The sequence below is a fragment of the Varanus komodoensis genome, unplaced genomic scaffold, assembly GCF_004798865.1.
Source record: "Varanus komodoensis strain SLA01 unplaced genomic scaffold, ASM479886v1 scaffold8, whole genome shotgun sequence".
Classification (NCBI taxonomy): Eukaryota; Metazoa; Chordata; class Lepidosauria; order Squamata; family Varanidae; genus Varanus; species Varanus komodoensis.
Window position 1 is genome coordinate 36,320,193 of NW_025336481.1, and position 21,782 is coordinate 36,341,974.

Genomic DNA, 21,782 nt, shown 5'->3' on the forward strand with positions numbered 1-21,782 from the left:
TTCAAACATGTCAGTTGTCTTCTTGTCAGTGTTCTCACTGTCCAGTTTTCACACCCATACATAAGGATTGGGAATGCAGTGTTTTGGATGATCTTGGCCTTGTTCTTCAGTTAAATGCCCTTACACTTGATGATCTTTTCTAATTTCTTCATTGCTGCCCTTCCAAATCAGTCTTCTAATTTCTTGGCTGCAGTCTCCCTTTGAATTGGTTATTGGGCAGGGTTTACAGTGGAATGGGCAAGAATGTGCTCTCCAGATGTTTTGGTCTACAGTTCCCATCATCCATCTCCATTGGCTAGGCTGGGAGTATTAGGACACAAGTTGCCCATCCGTGACTTGAGTTTAATTTCATTGGTCTCTACTGCATTAGCCGTTTACATGTATTATTTTTGTTATCTTTGAGAAATTGTTCATACTTTGCAAGAAAACTTTCTTGGTATTCCATTTAACCATCTGATATACAGCATGAATTTGCTTTGCTTTGTATACATATTGTTTATATAGAGAATGTATTTGTTTAATTTATTCCACTACCAAATTGCTGTTCTGTGGTAGTAATGTCCCTTTTCACAGCATATTTAAATAAGAATATTTGTTTTTCTTTTTCTTGTTGTTGTTAAGGTTGCTTGTAAGAATGGCAGCACTATTCCCTTTACTACTACACTATTTCTGGATAGCGTGGTTATAATACTCGAAAAGAAGACTGATGACTTGAGCAACTATTATGAGAGATTACTTACTTATATAACAACATTCCGGGAAAGAAACCATTTCCGCATTTCTAAGGATTTGGCTAACCCGCTTTTACAAAATGAATCGGTATACAACCATGAAGCAGCTTGGGGATGGAACATATGGCAGTGTGTTGATGGGAAAAAGCAATGAATCAGGGGAGCTTGTGGCCATCAAAAGGTATGTGCCTTTAAATTCTAATGCTTTTTAAATGCTTCACAGCCAGCACTTCTCATGATGACTGATGGATTTAATCCCAGGCAAACCTATATAGACATACAATTTTGGTTGACATTTGAAAAACTTTAAAATAAAACTAACCAAGTACCTATAGGATTGTAGGCTCAGTATGCTCTTTAATCAGTGGTAAGAATCTGGTGTAATTTAATTCCTGGCAACATGCTCTGTGGATTAGATCTGTCTCTTTCCCAGTTTGCCCTCCACTGCAACTCATAAAATATACAGTATATCACAGAAGTTAGTATGCCCCTCACATTTTGTAAATATTTTATTATATCTTTTCATGTGACAACCCTGAAGAAATGACACTTTGCTACAACTTGTATAACAGTGTAAATTTGCTGTCCCCTCAAAATAACTCAGCACACAGCCATTAATGTCTAAACCGCTGGCAACAAAAGTGAGTACACCCCTAAGTGAAACTGTCCAAATTGGCTCAAAGTGTCAATATTTTGTGTGGCCACCATTATTTTCCAGCACTGCCTTAACCCTCTTGGGCATGGAGTTCACCAGAGCTTCACAGGCTGCCACTGGCGTCCTCTTCCACTCCTCCATGATGACATCATGGAGCGGGTGGATGTTAGAGACCTTGCTCTCCTCCACCCTCCATTTCAGGGTGCCCCACAGATGCTCGATAGGGTTTAGGTCTGGAGACATGCTTGGCCAATCCATCACCTTTACCCTCAGCTTCTTTAGCAAGGCAGTGCTCGTCTTGGAGGTGAGTTTGGGGTCGTTATCATGTTGCAATACTGCCCTGCGGCCCAGTCTCCGAAGGGAGGGGATCATGCTCTGCTTCAGTATGTCACAGTACATGTTGGCATTCATGGTTCCCTCAATGAACTGTAGTTTCCCAGTGCCGGCAGCACTCATGCAGCCCCAGACCATGACACTCCCACCACCATGCTTGACTGTAGGCAAGACACACGCTTGACACCATCTGAACCAAATAAGTTTATCTTGGTCTCATCAGACCATAGGACATGGTTCCACTAATCCATGTCCTTAGTCTGCTTGTCTTCAGCAAACTGTTTGCAGGCTTTCTTGTGCAACATCTTTAGAAGAGGCTTCCTTTTGGGACGACAGCCCTGCAGACCAATTTGATGCAGTGTGCGGCGTATGGTCTGAGCACTGACAGGCTGACCCACCACCCCTTCAACTTCTGCAGCAATGCTGGCAGCACTCATACGTCTATTTCCCAAAGCCAACCTCTGGATATGACGCTGAACATGTGCACTCAACTTCTGTGGTCGACCATGGCGAGGCCTGTTCTGAGTGGAACCTGTCCTGTTAAACCGCTGTATGGTCTTGGCCACCGTGCTGCAGCTCAGTTTCAGGGTCTTGGCAATCTTCTTATAGCCTAGGCCATCTTTTTGTAGACCAACAATTCTTTTTTTCAGATCCTCAGAGAGTTCTTTGCCATGAGGTGCCATGTTGAACTTCCAGTGACCAGTATGAGAGAGTGAGAGCGATAATACCAAATTTAACACACCTGCTCCCCATTCACACCTGAAACCTTGTAACACTAACAAGTCACATGACACCGGGGAGGGGAAATGGCTAATAATGCCCAATTTGGACAGTTTCATTTAGGGGTGTACTCACTTTTGTTGCCAGCGGTTTAGACATTAATGGCTGTGTGTTGAGTTATTTTGAGGGGACAGCAAATTTACACTGTTATACAAGCTGTATACTCACTACTTTACATTGTAGCAAAGTGTCATTTCTTCAGGGTTGTCACATGAAAAGATAAAATATTTACAAAATGTGAGGCATGTACTCACTTCTGTGATATACTGTATGCTGCCTGAGGGAACAGGGCACCTTAACTTATGGTTGGGTTGATACATCTGGTTACTTTTTAATGTTTCAGCAAGTTAATTTAAGTATGGATTCCTTGTGCTTTTCATTTCAGAATGAAACGAAAATTCTATTCCTGGGATGAATGTATGAATCTGAGAGAAGTCAAGGTAATACTCATAGAATGTAAGTTTGGCAGGAGTGTTCAATCTGGTAGCTTCTGCTCAGTGTGAAGGCGCTATATCTGGCCCTCTTAAGGGGAACCACCTGTTGTTTTATCAGTATAGAAGCAAAAATAGGTCATGGAGAGAGTAAAGACTGTGGCTCCAAGACTTGCTAGCTGGTGACTCATGGGTTGGGGCTTCAGTGCCCTACATTATATTCCAAAAACAGTCCAAATGGTCCTTGAAGAAAATTAATTGCTGACCAGGGATTAAAGCTGTTTTTCAATAAGTTGGGGTGCAGTCCTTTGCATCTTTAAAAAGAAAGATGGCTGGGGAATGTTGGCAGCTCTAGCATGGTTTTCTTTCAAAACATGTACAGAAGTGTGTTCTTAGCTATCTTGTGCCAGATTAGATTCCCTACCCTGTTAATGGGTCTTTCTGTTGAACTCTGCAGATGGAAGTTAAGCTCTCCACTGTCTGCCACCTGTATTGATTGATCTTAATGTTTTCCTTTGTTATTTTAAAGAATCAGGGATTTCCATGATTTTGAAAACCTCAAGAATGAATTTCCGAAAAAAACATACCTGAACCAAAAGCGCTATAACAGCTATAGAAAAAAGAGTTGTTTGGAACTGATCACTTTAATATACAGAGCTATATAGACATCTTAAGTGGTTCTGCGAATGTTTTGGGTATAAACTCCCAACATTGTTTGCCCCTGACCATGCTGAAAGGGTCTTCTAGGAATTGGTCCCAAATTTTTGAAGATTTACTTTCTGCTCTCCCCAGCCTAGATTATGCAGGGCTGTTCATATGTTAAAGAAACAGGCAAGGGCCCATTTAGCTAGCACAGAGATTTTATGATTGTAACATTTGAGGTTAATTGGACTTTTGCATCATACAGTTTTAGCTGCCAGCATTTTACCTTTAATTTGTGTACTGAGTTATAAATATGAGATCTAAATGCTTCTAAGAGAGAATGCCCTGCCTTTACAATTATAAGAAAAAGAGAAATGTAGAAAGAAAGTGTCTGTACTTAGCATTGGTTTGCACAGGTGCACAGGTCTTGGGAGCTGGTTGCAGAATGCAAGTAGACACATGTTCAGTAAATACTTGTATTCCATCCTGTGTTTGGTAAAGTAATTCATGTTTATCTATTGCAGTCTCTGAAGAAACTTAATCATGCCAATGTGATAAAGCTGAAGGAAGTTATTCGAGAAAATGACCATCTTTATTTTGTGTTTGAATACATGAAGGAAAATCTTTATCAGCTAATGAAAGACAGGTATATCTACTTTTAAAGCTTAATGCAGCATTTTGTTTGCTATATTCTGAGATTTTTTGATACTTTGAGCTCTACTGTAACTCTCTAGAAGTCACAGGAAGGTGATTGATGTTTTAATGAAATAAATGTTAATTGGCATAGAGTTACAAAGAAACTGGCTTAATTTGTTCATCTGCTGGAGTGCTACTGAGAATTGGGTTATTCTTTGAAGTCAAGCTAACTTTTGTGGATAAGTTATTTATTTTGAGAAGCTTTTATATTATTCAGGTTTGATGTCTTTCTAAGTTGCCTTAGAAAGGTGACTTGCTGGTGTCAAAAATTGAAAACCTTGGCATGTATGGCTAGTGTGTCACCAAGATGGATGCCTAGATCTTCAGCTCTTCTACCCACCTTCCTTTCTAATCTTCTGAAGTACACTTTCACTCTCGGTACTCTTCATTAAAAACTTGGACTTCGTTGGCGAATGATTCACTTCCTGATTCACTTCTTATACTATATTTCCATCCTAAGCTGTATTCTTGCTTAGATTATCAGACCTTGGTGATTCATCTCATTTGATGCAGACATAGCACCCAGTTCCTTTAAACCAACAGAAGGCATTGCAAGCATGGATGACAGCTAAATAGATGAAAGGCTGAAATAATATTTCCAGCAAGTATGATCAGAGCTTCAAGAGAACTGGTTATTGCCCTGGAGCTCTAGACAATAACTGTCTGTGAAAGAGAATAGAATCCATAGCAAATGAAACAAAGGAGCTAAATTTGACTCAAAGTGAGAAAATGCTTAAATTCACTGCCCTCACTCAGGACTCCCACACCATGATGGAAGCTGTGGAGAACCATACTCATTGGTTAACTCTGCATGTTTGTGGTATAGAGGAACATGCAGAAAGGAGCTTCCAATTGGTAGTCTCTCATGGCAGCAGGACCCTGGGATCCTCAAACATCACAGAGGAAGCAGCTATTTACAGGGTGCTAGACATTAAAGCACTGGAGTCAGTCCAACTTTCTGATAAGGATGACAACTTCCATCCCCATGTTGCCACCTGAACAACCTTACTTGAAAAAGTATAAACAGAAAACCTGAAATGACTCTCAAGAAATGGAGTGACAGTTGTACATCACTTTCAAGATGGAGGCCAGACAGTATCCTCTCAGAAATTTTTTGTATTTAAATATTTGTATGTTGGTGCTCATCTTGATATATGATCTAGAGAAGCTTACTAAATCTGCTATTCAATACCACTGAAAAGTGGCGTTTCTGCTTACTTTCTGAATGTGCTATCATGAGGGTCCTGTGTGTGAAAGGGGACATTTCTTTTTAACTCTCAACTTAATCTCAGATTCTCATTCAGGATTAGTGGGAACAGTTAGTCCTGTTACAAGAATGTAATACAGATGTATGATTGTTCAGGTTCCACTATAGAAACAGATAGTAGCAAGCTGATGCAGGGGCAACCGGATGCTAACCTCCTTATTTTCAATAACTTAAAAGTCATATTTGTGAATGAATGTGAATGGATTGGGTTCTGTTATTAAATATCAAAAATTGAGAACTTTGATCACGTCATCTTAAATGTATAATTTATACATCAATTTGAAATGAAGTTTTCTACCTGTCTCTGGATGGACAAAGAAAACCTTCAAAAAAATTTACTTAGCCAGCAAGTGTCAGAAATCTTTAGGTTGGCAACACGCTTTGGTATCATTTATTTATTATTAACATTTATATGTGGTTTTATCTGTTAAAAAGCCACCAATAAGGCTTATGAATGTAAAATATAATAAGATTAAAAAGAAAAAAGGGATAAAACACTCTATTAAATGTCATGCTGCTTCTGCTATAAATCACAATTATGACAGCTGTAGTACAACTAATTAATTAGAATTAATTACTTCATTGGATCTCCTTTTTCCTTATTATGATATGGAATCTGTTATGCTACTGTTTCATTTTAAACTGTATTTCATATTATATGTTACCAAATTGGATGTAATTGTTAGTCCAGAAGCTGTCCAATGATTTAGCTGGTTATCAGAATCATAGGACCATCTCAGATGATGAGTATAGATGTGAGAATTCAGCTTCCTGTCCTACTCATCAGGCCTGCCTGCCTACCCATCCACCTTGAGGACTGCCTTGTGTGCCCTTGTATCTGGGTATATAAAATCCGGTACTGATGGGCCTAGACTGCACAATTTCTTCACTATATATTAATTGTTTTGTTCAGACTGATGCATATTGCATTTTAGGGATGTATGGCCTATTTAGGGAAGTCTGGTGTATCATTTTTTAAAAAATTTCATATTGTTGACAATTTTGGACATCCTCAGATTGAAAGGCGATGTATGCATTTACTAGGGAAAGAAATATTAAGACTTTTAAAAACTGGAAATTCCCTGCTTTATAGACACACAAAACTTAAATGTTATAAAAGATCTGCTAACATTGTTCTTTTGTTTCTTCACAGAAATAAGTTGTTCCCTGAATCTGTCATCAGAAACATTATGTATCAGATATTACAAGGGTTAGCTTTTATCCATAAGCATGGTAAGTTTCTTGCTACTCTACTTTCTATGAGTAAAGATGTAAATGTATAGCAATGAGATGAGAGGGAGAGTGGAAACTGAAGAAGTACTTTATGGGCTGTTAAAGTGTAGTTAGGATATATTACTTCTATTATATAGTGCCGAAAGACTAAACAGAGAATGAACCTTCTGATTGATGCTGCCACATACTACACTGATGCTACTTTCATACTACAATTGGAAAGAAAATGACATTCATATATTTGTAATTACATTGTAGCAGTTCTTGAGCTGGCAATCCTTTCTCTTCCCGAAAGTGTTTTGTTTAGAAAGATATTTATATTTTTTCAATGTAAGATTATTTTTTTTAAACCTGAGGCTGTTTCTCTGTTATGCATTTCACTCATTTTATAATAAATATATTCAGAGATCAATTATTCCTTTTTCTGGAGGTCTGATTGACCTATGCCGATCATAACAAAAGGTTAAGACCTTTTTATTTAATCAATATTTTAACAAGTTTTAATATTGAATTTTATTACCATATTTTAATTGCAGCCAGAATGGGTTGTTTATTTATTTATGTTATACTGTTATGTATTGAACTTTATTTGTGTAATCCGTCTTGAGGCTCTCGCAAAGGACGACATACAAATACCTTAAATAAATAAATACATAAATAACTCACACATTATGGGTAAATGAACCATGATTTGCTGCGCACGAGCAGGAGTGCATGCACTTCACTTCCACTCTGAATCAACTGGACCATAGGTTGAAAGCATGCACATGAACCTGGAATGCTGGTTTGGTTAGTCCACCAAACAGCAAGCCACAGGTTAACCACTCTGGGTTTGTTTGTTGTGCTTACAAATTGTGGGTTAATAATGTGTGTACTGAATCTCTCTCTTAAACATAAAGTGGCCATGTAATAATATTTTACATCATGTTTAGACAGGACTGTTTAAATAAGCTGCCTTCTAGCTACTTGAATTTCTAATTTGCTCCAAGACTGATTAAATTTTTAGCAAACCTGTCCCATTCCAAATTTTTAGACAAAATACATAATACACCTGGTATATTATTTTACTTTCTAGTTTATTCTATTTTTACATTTACATAGCATTTGATTCCCAAGAGCTCTGCAAGGTTTAGCATCATTTCAGAGTTGTCTGTTTCAGACTCAAAAAAGAGAACATGTGTAAACTTGTTAACAAAAGGTGCAGTATTCCTCAGCATGGGAAGCTTCCCTGCAGAGAATACCCTTGCTAGGTTGCACTTGCATGACCGAGTGCTGCTGTGGTAGGTCTTGTGGCTAAAGGCAGTTGGTCACTGCACTGTTCTCTGTGAACACAGTGCTGATCAAAGGGTTGTTGAGGTCAGCTTTGACACTGTCAAGTCTGGGCAGAATCCCTGCAAGTTATAGGCATACTTTTTAAAAATGCAGTTTTCGCTCTAGTATGTTAAATTACTGGGAAATGGAAAAAATAAATTAGGTCCATGCTTTGTCATGATTAGAATAGATCTATTGAAAAGAATGGGCAAGTTAGTCATGACTAAAATCCCATTGAGTTCAGTGGCGCTGCTCTAAGCATATTAAGTCCAGATACCACCTGTTATACAACCTTTCTTCCTAACAGTAATTTGGAAGATTCCTTTCATTCAACAGAACTGCAAGTTATCTCACACTTTATTTAGTATTTTGAAAAGGCAGCCAGACTGAGGATTTTTTTGTTAACTAACTAGTGGCACAACCATTTTTATGACAGCTGTTTTAATCTGATTCAGAAAGGACAATGCCCTTATTGCCCAATAATAAGGATTTTGAATATGTTTTTTACTGGTGGTAGCTGTTGATACAATGATCAGTTGATTTATTTCCTAGTCTGGTTTTGTATTCATAGGATTTTTCCATCGAGATATGAAACCAGAAAACCTTCTCTGTATGGGCCCAGACCTTGTTAAAATAGCTGATTTTGGTTTGGCCAGAGAACTAAGATCACAACCTCCATATACTGATTACGTTTCTACCAGATGGTAAGTATATTATTCAAAAGGAACTTTATCTCCATTTCATATCTCTGCAAAAATGTAGTTATTTATCTTCATATCATAGGTACCGTGCACCTGAGGTTTTATTGAGATCTTCTGTTTATAGTTCTCCTATTGACATATGGGCTGTTGGCAGTATAATGGCTGAACTCTATACACTAAGGCCACTTTTTCCAGGAACAAGTGAAGTTGATGAAATCTTCAAAATTTGCCAAGTATTAGGAACCCCAAAGAAGGTGAGCTATTTTGAAAACGTATACTATTGCCATTCTTAGGAATAAAATTAACAGCTATTGTTGGGTACTGTTTTGGTCCTGAATTGCCTGTAGATTTTGTTTAATTTCACTAAATGCTTTGGCAGCTACTTGATGGTTCCTGACTAGAATTTGTTCACATTTGAACAAATGAAAATTATTTGCCTTGAAAATTATTCATTTCCATGTGGTATGTCCTGTTTAAGTACTTATCCTCACCATTATTTTGAAAGCCATATAAATTAAATATGCTTTTAAAAAGGATTCTTGTGTGACTTTGCATAGACTGCTCTTACACAGTGAACTATGTTGATGTTTTTTGTATTGCTCTAAAGGGTATTTGTTCATGTCTTTTTAACAGAGTGATTGGCCAGAAGGATACCAACTTGCCAGCGCAATGAATTTTCGATTCCCTCAATGTGTCCCCCTAAACCTAAAGACTCTTATTCCAAATGCCAGCAATGAGGCAATTCAACTTATGACTGATATGCTGAACTGGGATCCAAAGAAACGACCTACAGCCAGTCAGGTATTTAAGCCTTGTAGGAATAACAATGTGGAAAGTTCACATCAAGCTCAGTGAGTTCAGAGTAATGCCAAAAAGCTGTTCAGCCATTACTTGAGACTCATTAAAGATTCAGCTGCAGATTCAGCTGTCATCCAGGTGGCAGTCTTCCAACACCAGATGGAAGGTTATTGTTTAGTCATACCTGCAAAATATATAAACTAATTTTGTAAGCCGCCCCGAGGCTTCGGCGAATGGGGCGGCATAAAAATGTTTTCATAAATACATAAATAAATAAATAATTTTGCAAAACTCTGCAGATAACCAAGTACATTGGCCAAAATATATGTAAAAGGAGAAGAAATCTCTGACACCCTGCCCCAAGGCTATGAAAGTTAGTTTTTAAAATGATTTGCAGCTGTTTCCAGATACAGCCAAGATGGAAATGGTGCTCTGTTGGGAGGCCTGAGGCTTTGGAGCAATGTGATCTATGTGTAGGTGGGTCTATGCATTGTCCTGCGCAGCCTGTTCTCTTTGGCCATGCTGCTTTTATTGATAATCTACTGGTGGTGGTGTTCAGGGCTGCTGTTAGCTAATTACACCTGATATATCCACTCCATTCTTTTACCAATAGTCTAAACTGTCCAACAGTTATCCTTGCCTTTATAATTTCAAAGGATGGATACAAAAAGGCGCCCTTAAAGACAGTTTGAAATTTGCTGTAAAATCACACGTTTCCAGTCCATAGATGTGGGCAAGCAAGAACATGTGAGCAGGTTTTCATCTGCTCTGGCAGCCAGTGGGCTTCAGGGGATTGTTCTTACTTTTAAAGCCATTCATGGCCCTGAATGATATAAAATAGTTGGCACAACTACTTTTATAAACCCACTTGGCTTCCAAATGTATCTTTGAGCGTCAGGCCCCAAATTCCTTCCTTTAGGGATATTGGATGGTCATCAACAATGAGCAGAACATTCTTGGTATATCCTCTAATTTTATAGACTAATATACCCCAAGATGCATGTTTATGTCCCACCTGAGTGACCAGAGAGAGGGGAAAAATTGGCTTCTGGATGATTTTTCACTGCTACAGTTTCTTTTAAAGTTTTATTTCTGTTTACTGTTTTTATACTATAATCTGCCTTTAGCCTTTATGGAAAAGCAGGAATAGAAAAATGTTTTAAATAAAGTATTGTTTGCATGTAATGCAGTTTTAAGTACACCAAAGCACTTCCTGTACATTACGTACCTGTGTAATCCTTTTATCACCCTGTAAGGTACACCATTATTACTGTCATTTTATTTTACAGAGGAGTCGAATACTGGGTTGCCAAGACTTAAGAGAGTTTGAATTATGTGGGATTTGAATTGGGAACTTCCTGGCTTCCATTCATTGTACTGCTTCAGCTCCACATTTTTACATGGATTTAAAGTTCTTTCTTGACTCAGGATTGCTGACCTGTTCAGTCCTGTGTGCACTACTTCCCATCCCACGAAACTTACTTTCCCCTTGCTGTGAGATTTTGCTAGATTCATTTCCAAATAGAGACCTTTTTGCCAGTTTTACACTAGAAGCAGTATAAACCTTTAGCTGCATTATTAACACCATTGGCTTTTTTCCAGGCATTGAAGTATCCTTACTTTCAAGTTGGTCAGGTTTTGGGACCACCTCCACAGTGTCTGGATCAGAAACAATTTCATTCCAAGTCAGCTCAGTCAACAGATCCAAAGCCATCTGTATCCAAACTAGAACCTGTATCAAAATTAGAACCTGTATCTAAGCCAGAATCTCAGTCTTCACCAGATACACCTGACAAGTTTCAGCTGCAGTGCCCATCCAAGAATAACCAGCACCCCCTCCAGCCAATTCATATGCCACAGAATGCAACTAACTGGCAACCACCAAAGCAGCAACAGCAGCCGCCACAATCCTTCCTTCCAGCCATCAATAAAAATTCAACACAAGTAAGTTGTCATCAAGAAACTGCTTACCTATGTTCATGTCAAAGTACAGGTGCTGCAAGTGTCTCAACTCAAGTCTGAAAGGTGGGGTGTGAATGTTGTAAATTAATAAATAAGCAACCCACTCTGGGATCCTGTTTTATATTTTCATTCATTCAAGAGGGCTTCCTCACTTGCAGATACAGAAGCATGTTCTTGTTAATTACAATTTTAATTTGGTATTTTATATTTTACAGATTCTTTTAAAATCCCATTATGTGCCCTTAACACTTCTTTTCTCTCTGAACCTGCATAGATCTCTCTCATATCTTTTTCTGTCCACCTCATTAGACTCTTTCTCTCTTGTTTTCTTTCTTCCCTCCTCCCCTCACTTCCACATTCTCTATAGCCTATATTCTATCTGCACACCACCCTCCCCTTGAAAGGGGGGCTGCTGCTTATAGGTATTTTTAAACCCTCAGTTCTCAGTCTCTCCTTTTTCTTCTTTGCTCCTGTTTCCTGTATACTACTTCCTTTTCTCCATTACTTGACAGCAGCTGTGTATGCAAAGCATTTCCCTGTCTAACAATTCATTCAGAATTTCTGATAAAAGTGTGCCATGAATTTCAGTTGGCTGACAAAGCTGCTGTCAACTCCCCCACCTGTTTTTTGAATCCAGGGAGAAGAGGAGCAGTGCAGACAGGCACCTATCCCTGCTTCCCACTGCTTTTGGGTTTATGTGGGCTGCAAAAATTCTCTCAAAGTTGAGGAGAAAGAATTCAGGAAAATGGCATTGAGAATTTTGTTAGGAATTGCAATTGGTTGATAGGCTGTAAGTTAGGTCTGACCTAAAGTAGTCAGGCTTGAAATGCTGGCAATACTAGTTGTTTGTATTGTTTGTATTCATTAGTTGTTTGTATTCATACATTTGTATTGTTGAAAATAAATGTGGGATGCCCATTGTTGTATGTCATTGATTAACTCATTTTTTATGATGTGAAAGTGAGTTTCATTTTTATATTTTTTGTCCTGTTTAAAAAATATTCCAGCCACTATCCACACAATTCTTTTGGGATAAGTTTAAATCTGTTGAATATCCATGACTTTCATTGTCGATCCTTGATTTGGTACCTGGGAATCCTAGCAAAAAGTAAAGAGTGAAAGCAAAGCTTAATTAATTTGAGCTTTTAAAAGAAGGGACATGAAAGAGTTGAGGTGTGTCACATAATTAACATAATTAGAGTGACCAAAGGGATGAGAAGATAAAGGCTATCCCTTATCATGGCCTTTATCATCTAGCTGTAACTCTTACTCTCCCTTTTCAATAGAATTGATGAAAGAAAGGTTGCAGTCCCTTTGACTTGAAATTGCTTCTTAACAAACTGCAGCAAGACCCTTTTGGGAAAACCAGTATGGGATTTGGCTTCAGTCACCTTTGTGCTTTATATTACCTTTCTAGATAACATAGGTTTGTCTTTTGTTAGAGGGCTTGATCTCTTTGTACAACTATTTTCTTTAATATTTTCTCAAAATTTTTATTGGACACAGGACTAGGGAAGAGAAAGCAAAGCAACTATATCCCGTCCTTCAACAGTAGAAGTGTTTTCAGCAATTCTACTGTCTTCTATTCTTTGAGGAAACTTTGGTCTTTTTTGATACTTTTCATGGGGTCAGGTCAGGGTATTTTATGCTATGCTTTTGCACTGAGAAACCCTGCAAGGCCCACAAATACTTCCAATCATAGTTTTCAATCTAGAGTGATAACGTATAAGTTGTTAAGTATGTCAGAAATAATATCAGTTTTTTTATATAATCAAAACAGAAGCAAATAATCGTAGGACCTTCAAATGGTGCTGTGGGACTGAAAAACTGTCGGCGTCGCTGGGGTCAAACTATATTAAAGACCATGGATAGTTGGGATGATTTAGATGATACAGAATTTGGAATTTCATATTCTAAGAAGCCCAGCATTACTGCATTAAGTGAAAAGAAAACAAATGACTCTCTTTTTAGGTAAGATACTATATATCTTTCCTCTTTCTTATCAATATATAACTTCCACATTTGGCAGGTATAAAGCTATGCCCATTGTTAGCTCTCAGCGTGTTTTATAGGTTTTCCCAGTTTACAGGGAAAATCTATTGTAGCTTTTAGTAATTTTAACATATGTGCAGTTAATATTGTAATCATATATTTAATGAGTATTTTCCTGTCTGAAAACACACTGTCTTCAGTGGATTGTCTCAGAGAAAAGTTTATATTCTTTGTTTTACTTAAAGCAGAGAAAACAATGTGGAATTCCTTTAAAGTACTTGTTCTTTTAATACAAAGTTCCCTGTTTGTATTTGGAAGGGGTTTTTTAAAAGCATCTTCCCCACACTCCTTCAATTTTCATGTTAATTGTTCATGCAAAAGTGAATTGCAATCTGAGTACATTAAATATTGATTATTTATTAATCTGACAAGAATTTAAATAATTAAATGTGTGTGTTATTCTGGTAGCTGAAAAGGCATAGCCCCGTCATTGAAACATTAAGTATGGTGACAAGTCACAGTGATGACCAGCACATGGCCAGGGTGGTCACCAGCTCTTCTGTGCTTAATCATTAGCATGTTGCTTTGTCATTAACTTCAGTGCTGGCAAGATAAGGAACATACGCTGTCCTGTACTGAGTTAAAATGTTGATCCACCTAGGCCAATATTTTTGACACTGACTGACAGTGACTCTCCAGGATTTCAGGCAGGAGGTTTTCCATCCCTGCCTGCAGATTGTACCTGGGACCTTCTGCATGACAAGAACAGTTAGAAGATTCTGCAATGCCTTTGGGAAGAAGCAGAAGAGTAGACTATTATTAAATTACATTATTATTACATTTGCTTGAGAACCACCCACCAGCATCATGCTCCCTCGGAAAGATTTTTCCCCAGCCTTCCCCAGCCTTGTGCCTTAGAGACACATGGGACTGCAACACCCAGGATTCCCAGTCAATGGCCCTGCTGGATGGGAATTCTGGGAGTTGTGGTCCAAATTCCTCTGAAGGCCACAAGGTCAGGGAAGGCTGTTCTACACTTTAAGCAGAAATTTGTGGCATTGGAGGTTCTGTCATCGATACAACACATACACAATGTGCCATGATTGTATCCATCTGCCCTGGATAGCGCAAAACAGATACTGCCTCTCATTTGGTACAAATGCCAAAGTAGTGTACAAAAGAATTAACTGCCCCCCACCCAATCCCCTCCTCCAACATACCCACATGCATGCTTACCAAGAATAATATTCTAAGTGTGGAACCAAAGATAATCCACAGCTGAAGGAACACCAAAATGTTCAATGCATGCCTAAAACATACCAGTGGAAACCCTGACACACTTTGGAGGGGAGATTATTCCACAGGGCAGGCACCACAGCAGTTTTCCATTGGCACCCAAATGGAAATCTGTAGGCCATGATATGAACAATAGAGTTTCTTCTGAAGATCATAATGGCCTGGGGGGCATGGAGGGATTCCTTTACGGAATGTGGACCTGGGCTTTGTATACTAAGAACACCTTACACCTGTCTTAGTACCAGACAGCAGCCAGTGTAGATTCTTTAGTGCACACATAAGATGCGCACAATAAGGTACCCTAGTCAGTATTTTATTTGCTACATTCTTTACTAGTTGTAGCTTCTGAACGAGCCTTAAGGATAACTCCACTTAGAGCACATTACAGTAATCCACTCTCAAGGTTACCAATGCGCAGATCAGCTGGGTAGGCTTTCCCTGTCCAGAAATAGAAACAATTGGTGCACTAGCCTAAGCTTCTGGTAGGTGCTCCTGGCCACAAAGGTCATTTGGGCCTCCAGTGACAATGATGAACCTGGAAGCACCTCCAAACTGAGAAGCTTTTCCTTCAGAGGGAATACAGCCCCACCCAGGGATGGTAATTTCCCTAATTCCCCAGCATGGGAACCTCTCTCTCACAGTGCTTCTGTCTTATCTGATTTACTTGAAGGTAAATGGGCATAGGGGTGAAATATCCTTTTTCTTACAACCCTTTAAAAAAAGTCACTTGAGTAATAAAGTGCACACTCACAGTTGTGAAGTATTATCTTATACTACAAATTAAGTGGTTACATTTATCCCCAAACAATAAAAGGTTTGCCTGTGTATACATTTCACATGTTATGCCAGGAAATAAAAGGCTCTTGAGACAATCAAGTGATCACATAGTGAGGCTTCTCCTGTGTTATATTCAAGAAATTCCTTGTATGGATGCTTCCTGGAGGGAAAAAACCCCTAAATGTAGAATGTGTGGGAGAAGGCTCAAGTGGAAACTCTACAATCTAGATTTCTGTGTATAGGTGGGGGTAGCAGGGAATAATTTGGTCATAAAATTTTCTACCTGCCATCTGAACTGGCATTGGCCAGGAACTATAGAGACCCTCCTAAATTAAAAAAAAAAAAAGCAGTACAGGCAACGGCAAGAAAACTCAAATACAGACTGGCCCTAATCATATACTTCATAAAGGTTACTTCCTGGATTAGTATGGAATTACTGACTGCTCAACCTTTTGAATAAGGGTGAGTTGGATGGAGAAATATGCCTATTTTTAAATTGGTACATAATGAATTGCTCCCACCCCCGTTCCCAGCATTTTCTGTTTTATCGACATGTGCTTTAACTTTAGATGCTGTATGTTATCTTAATTTCAGGCCTTCAGTGAATGATGGTAGAACATGTGATCAGTAAACTTTGTCTTTATTTATGTGCAGCATTTTACCCATTCAGACCAAAAAGTTCCCAGAGAGGATTACAAAGATTAATAATAAGACTGTCCCTGCCCTTGGACTTAGAATCTAAAAGAAATTATAGAAAAGAAAAAGGAATTGGGAGGGAGGAAGAAACTCAATCACCAGTTCTAAGATTTAAAGTTCTTACAGATGTTCTTTTTGGCTAGAAAGGGCTCTCTCCAGGTGATTCCAGGTATAGAGTTGGTCTCTCCCTTGCTATTATTCCGTTCTTCCTGGAAGGCAAGGGATGTTCTTCCAGTTGTTGTTTGTCCCCTAGTGCAGCATTTCTCAAACTGTGTTCTGCAGAATCCAAAAAGCCTCATAGGGGTTCTATGAAAAATCTCAAAAACCAAATTTAAAACAGATTTAAAATTTAAAATTAAGCCACTGAGGCCAACAATCTGATTGTCAGTTGGGGTCCAAGCAGCAAACAAGGAAATGCATGATGTCATTTGGCCCTAGGACTCTATTGCATAGTGTTGGGAATAATATAACTCATTTGGAATATTACCATACAATTGCTTTATATTCATTTTTTATATTTAAAATGTTTTCTCTTTATTTCCAAGCCTACTACGTTATGCAGAGCACTCAGGCAATAGAAGCAGATGGAAAAAGGAACGCTATGGGTTCACAATGATTAGTAAAAATCAGGGATAGAGTTAGGGTCCCACAGAAAAAAACATATCTTCAGAAAGGTTCTGTGACAAGAAAAGTTTGGAAACCATTTAGTGGATGGATGAAGCTAAAGTCTGCATTCCATGGAACTATCAACTAGATGTTTTATTTTTTTATTTTGTTTTATTTATTTATTTATTATTATCATTATATGTTTTATTTATTTATTTATTTATTTATTTATTTATTCAAGATATTTGTATGCCATCCTTTGCATGAACCTCAGGATGGCTTACACAAATAAAATACAAATACCTGACATAACATAAATGTTCCTTCTCTGTAAAGAGTGAAGGCATTTCCCAACAGCTTTGCTCCCTACCTCCCTCTCTGGCCAGTGTATGCGGTCTAATTGCTCTCCTGTTTGCAGTAACATTCATCCTAGGAGGCAGGGAGAGCTTCCTAATGGCCCTTGGCTTTTGGCAGGTAGATGAAAACTTGTTCTAGATCAAGAGTTAATTTGTGCTGCCATGCGTTACCTTCACTTGCAGTGTTCCTGAGTTGAAGTCCCCCAAGTGTGCCCAGTCAGGAGGCGAAAACAAAATTCTGAAGAGAAATGACTCTGGAATATCAACAACATCAGCAAAACAATACTACTTAAAACAGTCAAGATACTTACCTGGTAAAGGGGCACATCTTTAATGTTTTTGATTATTTTGGGCTTTTTTACTCATTTTGACAAAATGTTCACAGGTTGGAAGAATTTCCATGTTTTCTTCTCATTTACATAAATTGGAAGAATATATAAATAAAGTTGAAAATAGTTGTTGTCTTCGTACTAGTGAGTCTCTGGGCACTTAGCTTTTTATGGTGTGAAGTTGTGAAACTATGTGCCAGGCCATAGCTAGCATGGATGTCTTAGCTGAGAACAGTGCATCTTGTTCCTTATGCCTACTGTGAGTTTGGACTCATCTGTATTTCTCAGACAGTAATCCCATACTGCATAGTGCATTGTTTTTCAAGCTCAGAGGAATTGTGTGTTACATTTTTATCCTGCTTTTTCCTCCAAGGGGCCAGTGGAGGTGTACATGAGCCTCAGGGACTGAAAAAGTCTGGGGCTCAGGCCCACAGGAAAAAAAAATGCACACATTTGTATATGTTAATTTACATATATGGTAAAGAATTTGTTTGTCTTTGAAGGGCATGCCTATTTGTAAAGTTCACCATTCCTGTCTATTTTAGTTTGCTGATTCCCAAGATGTTGATGTTCAGTCTTGTCATCTCATGTTTGACCACATCCAGCTTACCTTGATTCATGGATCTTACATTCCAGGTTCCTATGCAGTATTGTTCTTCACAGCATCAGACTTTCCTTTCACCACCAGATACATCCGCAACTGAGTGTCCTTTCAGCTTTGACCTAGTCATTTCATTCTTTCTGGTGCTACTAGTACTAGCCCTCTGCTCTTCCCCAGTAGCACACTGGACACCTTCCAACCTGAGGGGCTCATCTTTCGGCATCATATCTTTTTGCCTTTTGGTACTGTCCATGGGGTTTTCATGGCAAGGATCCTGGAGTGGGTTGCTATTTCCTTCTCCACCTTTTGTCAGAGCTCTCTGCTATGACCTGACCATCTTAGGTGTCCCTGCACAGCATAGCCCATACCTTCATAGAGCTACACAACCCCTTCACCACGGCAAGGCAGTGATCCATGAAGGGGAGTTCAATGGTATGATGCATATTTTATATGCAGAGTGTCCACGGTTAAATCCCTAGCATCTCCAGTTAAAGCAATTTGGCTTGCAGGGTGAAAAACCTTGGGGAGCTGTTGTTGCCAGTCAGACCGGTTGTTCTGGCGTAGATTCACCAGTGGTTTCTGTATATCAGCCTCAAATCTATGCTCTTTGTGTCTAATGTTGAAAGACTTAAAATGGAATGTTTAATTCAGCTCGTAAGGTCATTATCAATATCTTATTCCATAGCCAAGTATACAGAACAATTCCCAAGCATAAGCTTTGTGTGAAGGATCATCAGTATTGGGGAACTGAATGTGTTTTGTCCTTGAGAGCTGAAGAGTAGAGCCCAGTGAGATATATTATATGCATGTGGGACTGCCAGCACTGTGTGGCTTTTCTTAGATTTTTTAGCACTACCTTCTAGCTGTACGAGTGCAAACAACAGTGCAGTTTTGTTGGGTGATAGCCACTGTAGAATAGAATAGTGCAGAAAGTTTGTTCATTGCGGTTAGTGGATTGTCTTCCAGGTATTATTTATTAAACGGTAAGGTTAAATTGCTCATATTGGTGATTTAAAGATAACAATTATTTACACATGGAAATGGGCTTTTAAAGGAACTGGTGGCTCTTTTTTGGAAGTGGCTCCACATATAGGTAGGCAGATGGTTTTTTGACACAGCTTTCATTGAAACCTGTTGGAAAATAAATTGAGGTGGGGTGTGACCTGAATTTGCAGTTATATGCTAACCTTTAAAATGATTATTTTTCTAAGGTGTAAACCCTAAGAATGTCTCCTCAGGAGCAGTCAGTAAGGAAGGATCACATCATGGTACCTGGAATAATTCCTTATTTTCAAAACCAATAGCACCAATTGGAGGCCTGTCTTTCAGTCGAGTCAATGCAGGTAATTAATATTTGTACTGTTAAATTCAGTGTGCTGCAGATCGTTCTTTGATAGAGTTTATAATATTAGTTTCCAGTATTATTTTTGGTTTTTTTCACTGTTTAATATGCAGCATCTTTTTAGTGGCCATGAGTTGAACATAGCTTTTCACTGTAACAAGCATGCAGCCAGAGATAGTGGCTGTAGTAGTAGGAAATGTCCATCCAAATTTGCAGTGTAAAAAGAGGCTGTGTAATCTGAATGCATGTTGTAATGCAGATACATGTCCAGACACTATTTTGCAGCTCTGTAGGCCACTTTGTAAGTTCAGGGAAGGAAAATGAGCCAGTGTATCCTATTTTCGTGCCATATATGCTAGGGCAGAGGTCCCCATCCCTGGGCCAAGGACCAGTACTGCTCTGTGGCCTGTTAGGAACCAGGCTGCACGGCAGGACTCTAACTTCAGATGATCCAGAGTTCAAACTTTAGAATCAAAATAAGATTGTTCTGCAGTTTGAACAATGCTTCTAAGTTAGAACTGTGAGCAAAGTGAAAAAATGCAGTTGCCGCAAAAATGTCATTGATTGTGCGCCAAAGTCAGAAAAAATATATTACACTAAAAGACACATTGCCTCGATTCATCTCACATCCATTCATCTTGTCAGGACATTGAGGCAGCCACAACAGAGCAGCTCAAGAACAATGGGGTAGGTGTATTTGAAGCGAGGGGAAACATTTTGAGGGGGATTAATGCCAATGTATCTTTTACTGTAATAATTTTTCTATTTAAACATTCACCATATTTTTGATCACACCTCATATATAATCTCAAACTTAATTTGTTTCAGGAAGCCATATTTGCTGTTTAAATTTATCGAAATGGGTATTTTTTAGGTTCTGGGAACAGATTAATTCAGTTTCCATTTTTTCTAATGGGGCAACTTGATTTGGACTTTGAACGATTCAGAGTTCAAGTGGTCTCCTGAAATGAATTAAGTTCAGAGTATGAGGCACCACAGTAATGCACTTGAATCATCCCGAAACCACCCCCCACCCCACATCTGTGGAAAAATTGTCTTCCACGAAACCAGTCCCTGGTACCAAAACGGTTGGGGACCACTGTGCTAGCATGGGAAAATAAAAACAAATCATGTTGGATGGTTTATAAACTCTGCCTCCACACATGCCAGGTTCAGACAACAGGACAAACCTCGTCCAGTGAGGGTATTATGTGAATCCTGCAGTTCCTTGCTGCCATATATGGGGCCAGAGCATAAGCCTATAGTGGTTTATTTTCCTTCCCTAGTTGTGTAGACCTGGTCTCTTTCTTCAAGCAAGTGCAGCAGGACATGCATTTTTCTTGCTGGATGCAATGAGTAAATTCCTTATTGATATGGTGTTTGCAACTATATTTCACATAAATGTTTTATCCTGCTTGGTTTTATCAAATTCCCAGTGATATACATTAAAAATCCATGTTATTGTGTCGAGGAGGTACATACTAAATCTAATATTGAAACATGGTTTCATAAACTTTTCATTCTTGATCTGGGTAAATTGCTGGTTTATTATATGTTTCTGTTGGTTTGAAATTATTAGAGAATGTATTATCAAAAGAAACCAGATGAAAACAATAGTTCCAGTTCTCATATATTGTAAATTTCAGACTAACAAAATTAAAAGAGAGGTGATCCAGCTTCTTTTTTATTTCCATTTGAACAAGACGGGTGGTTGTGTGTATTTTTCACCTATAGCTACAGTTACATGTCAGCTTATTCAAATCCTTTGCATAAATTATTAGTTAATCGGAAAACCAACTGAAGCAGACTATTTTATCTGGCAGAGTTCCAATGTTTTGGTTTATTGTGTGAAATTGAAGAGTAAGTCATTTCCGGGATATTCATTTCTTTAGATTTTTCTGTGTATGTCTTTGCATGTCAAATAGTTGATCTTGCAAGAACTTTGTGGGTTTGCTTAATTTTTCTGAGTTTGCATTGAACTGCTGCAAAAACAAAAATACATATGAAAATATTGGAAGTACCACATAAAACTAAATAAGCTTCAGAGGCAGGTAAAATACTTTCCTTAATTAGCTATCTTATTTAATCTATTTTAAATACTAACGAGATTTAAAGAGGCTTCTTTCCATGCAGATATGTATAGTATTCTAGGTGTTTTGTATTGTTTTGAGAGAGAAATGTACACTATATAATTGTTACAATTCTGAAGTATTTTCTTTCTAAGATTAATAAAGCTAATTCAGCCTA

At 38.3% G+C, this 21,782-nt stretch overlaps 1 protein-coding gene across 1 annotated transcript in view; it reads left to right on the top strand.

The window, feature by feature from the left end:
• Positions 1–811: 811 nt before the first annotated feature.
• Positions 812–21,782, top strand: part of MAK (male germ cell associated kinase) — a 28,759-nt gene continuing 7,788 nt past the window's right edge. Inside the window, exons 1-11 of the mRNA XM_044455627.1 lie at positions 812–912; positions 2,885–2,939; positions 4,097–4,218; positions 6,689–6,768; positions 8,651–8,783; positions 8,863–9,034; positions 9,414–9,581; positions 11,181–11,522; positions 13,321–13,511; positions 17,447–17,577; positions 19,405–19,536. Of these exons, the coding sequence (XP_044311562.1) occupies positions 812–912; positions 2,885–2,939; positions 4,097–4,218; positions 6,689–6,768; positions 8,651–8,783; positions 8,863–9,034; positions 9,414–9,581; positions 11,181–11,522; positions 13,321–13,511; positions 17,447–17,577; positions 19,405–19,536 (1,627 nt within the window). The remainder of the gene's footprint in view (positions 913–2,884; positions 2,940–4,096; positions 4,219–6,688; positions 6,769–8,650; positions 8,784–8,862; positions 9,035–9,413; positions 9,582–11,180; positions 11,523–13,320; positions 13,512–17,446; positions 17,578–19,404; positions 19,537–21,782) is intronic.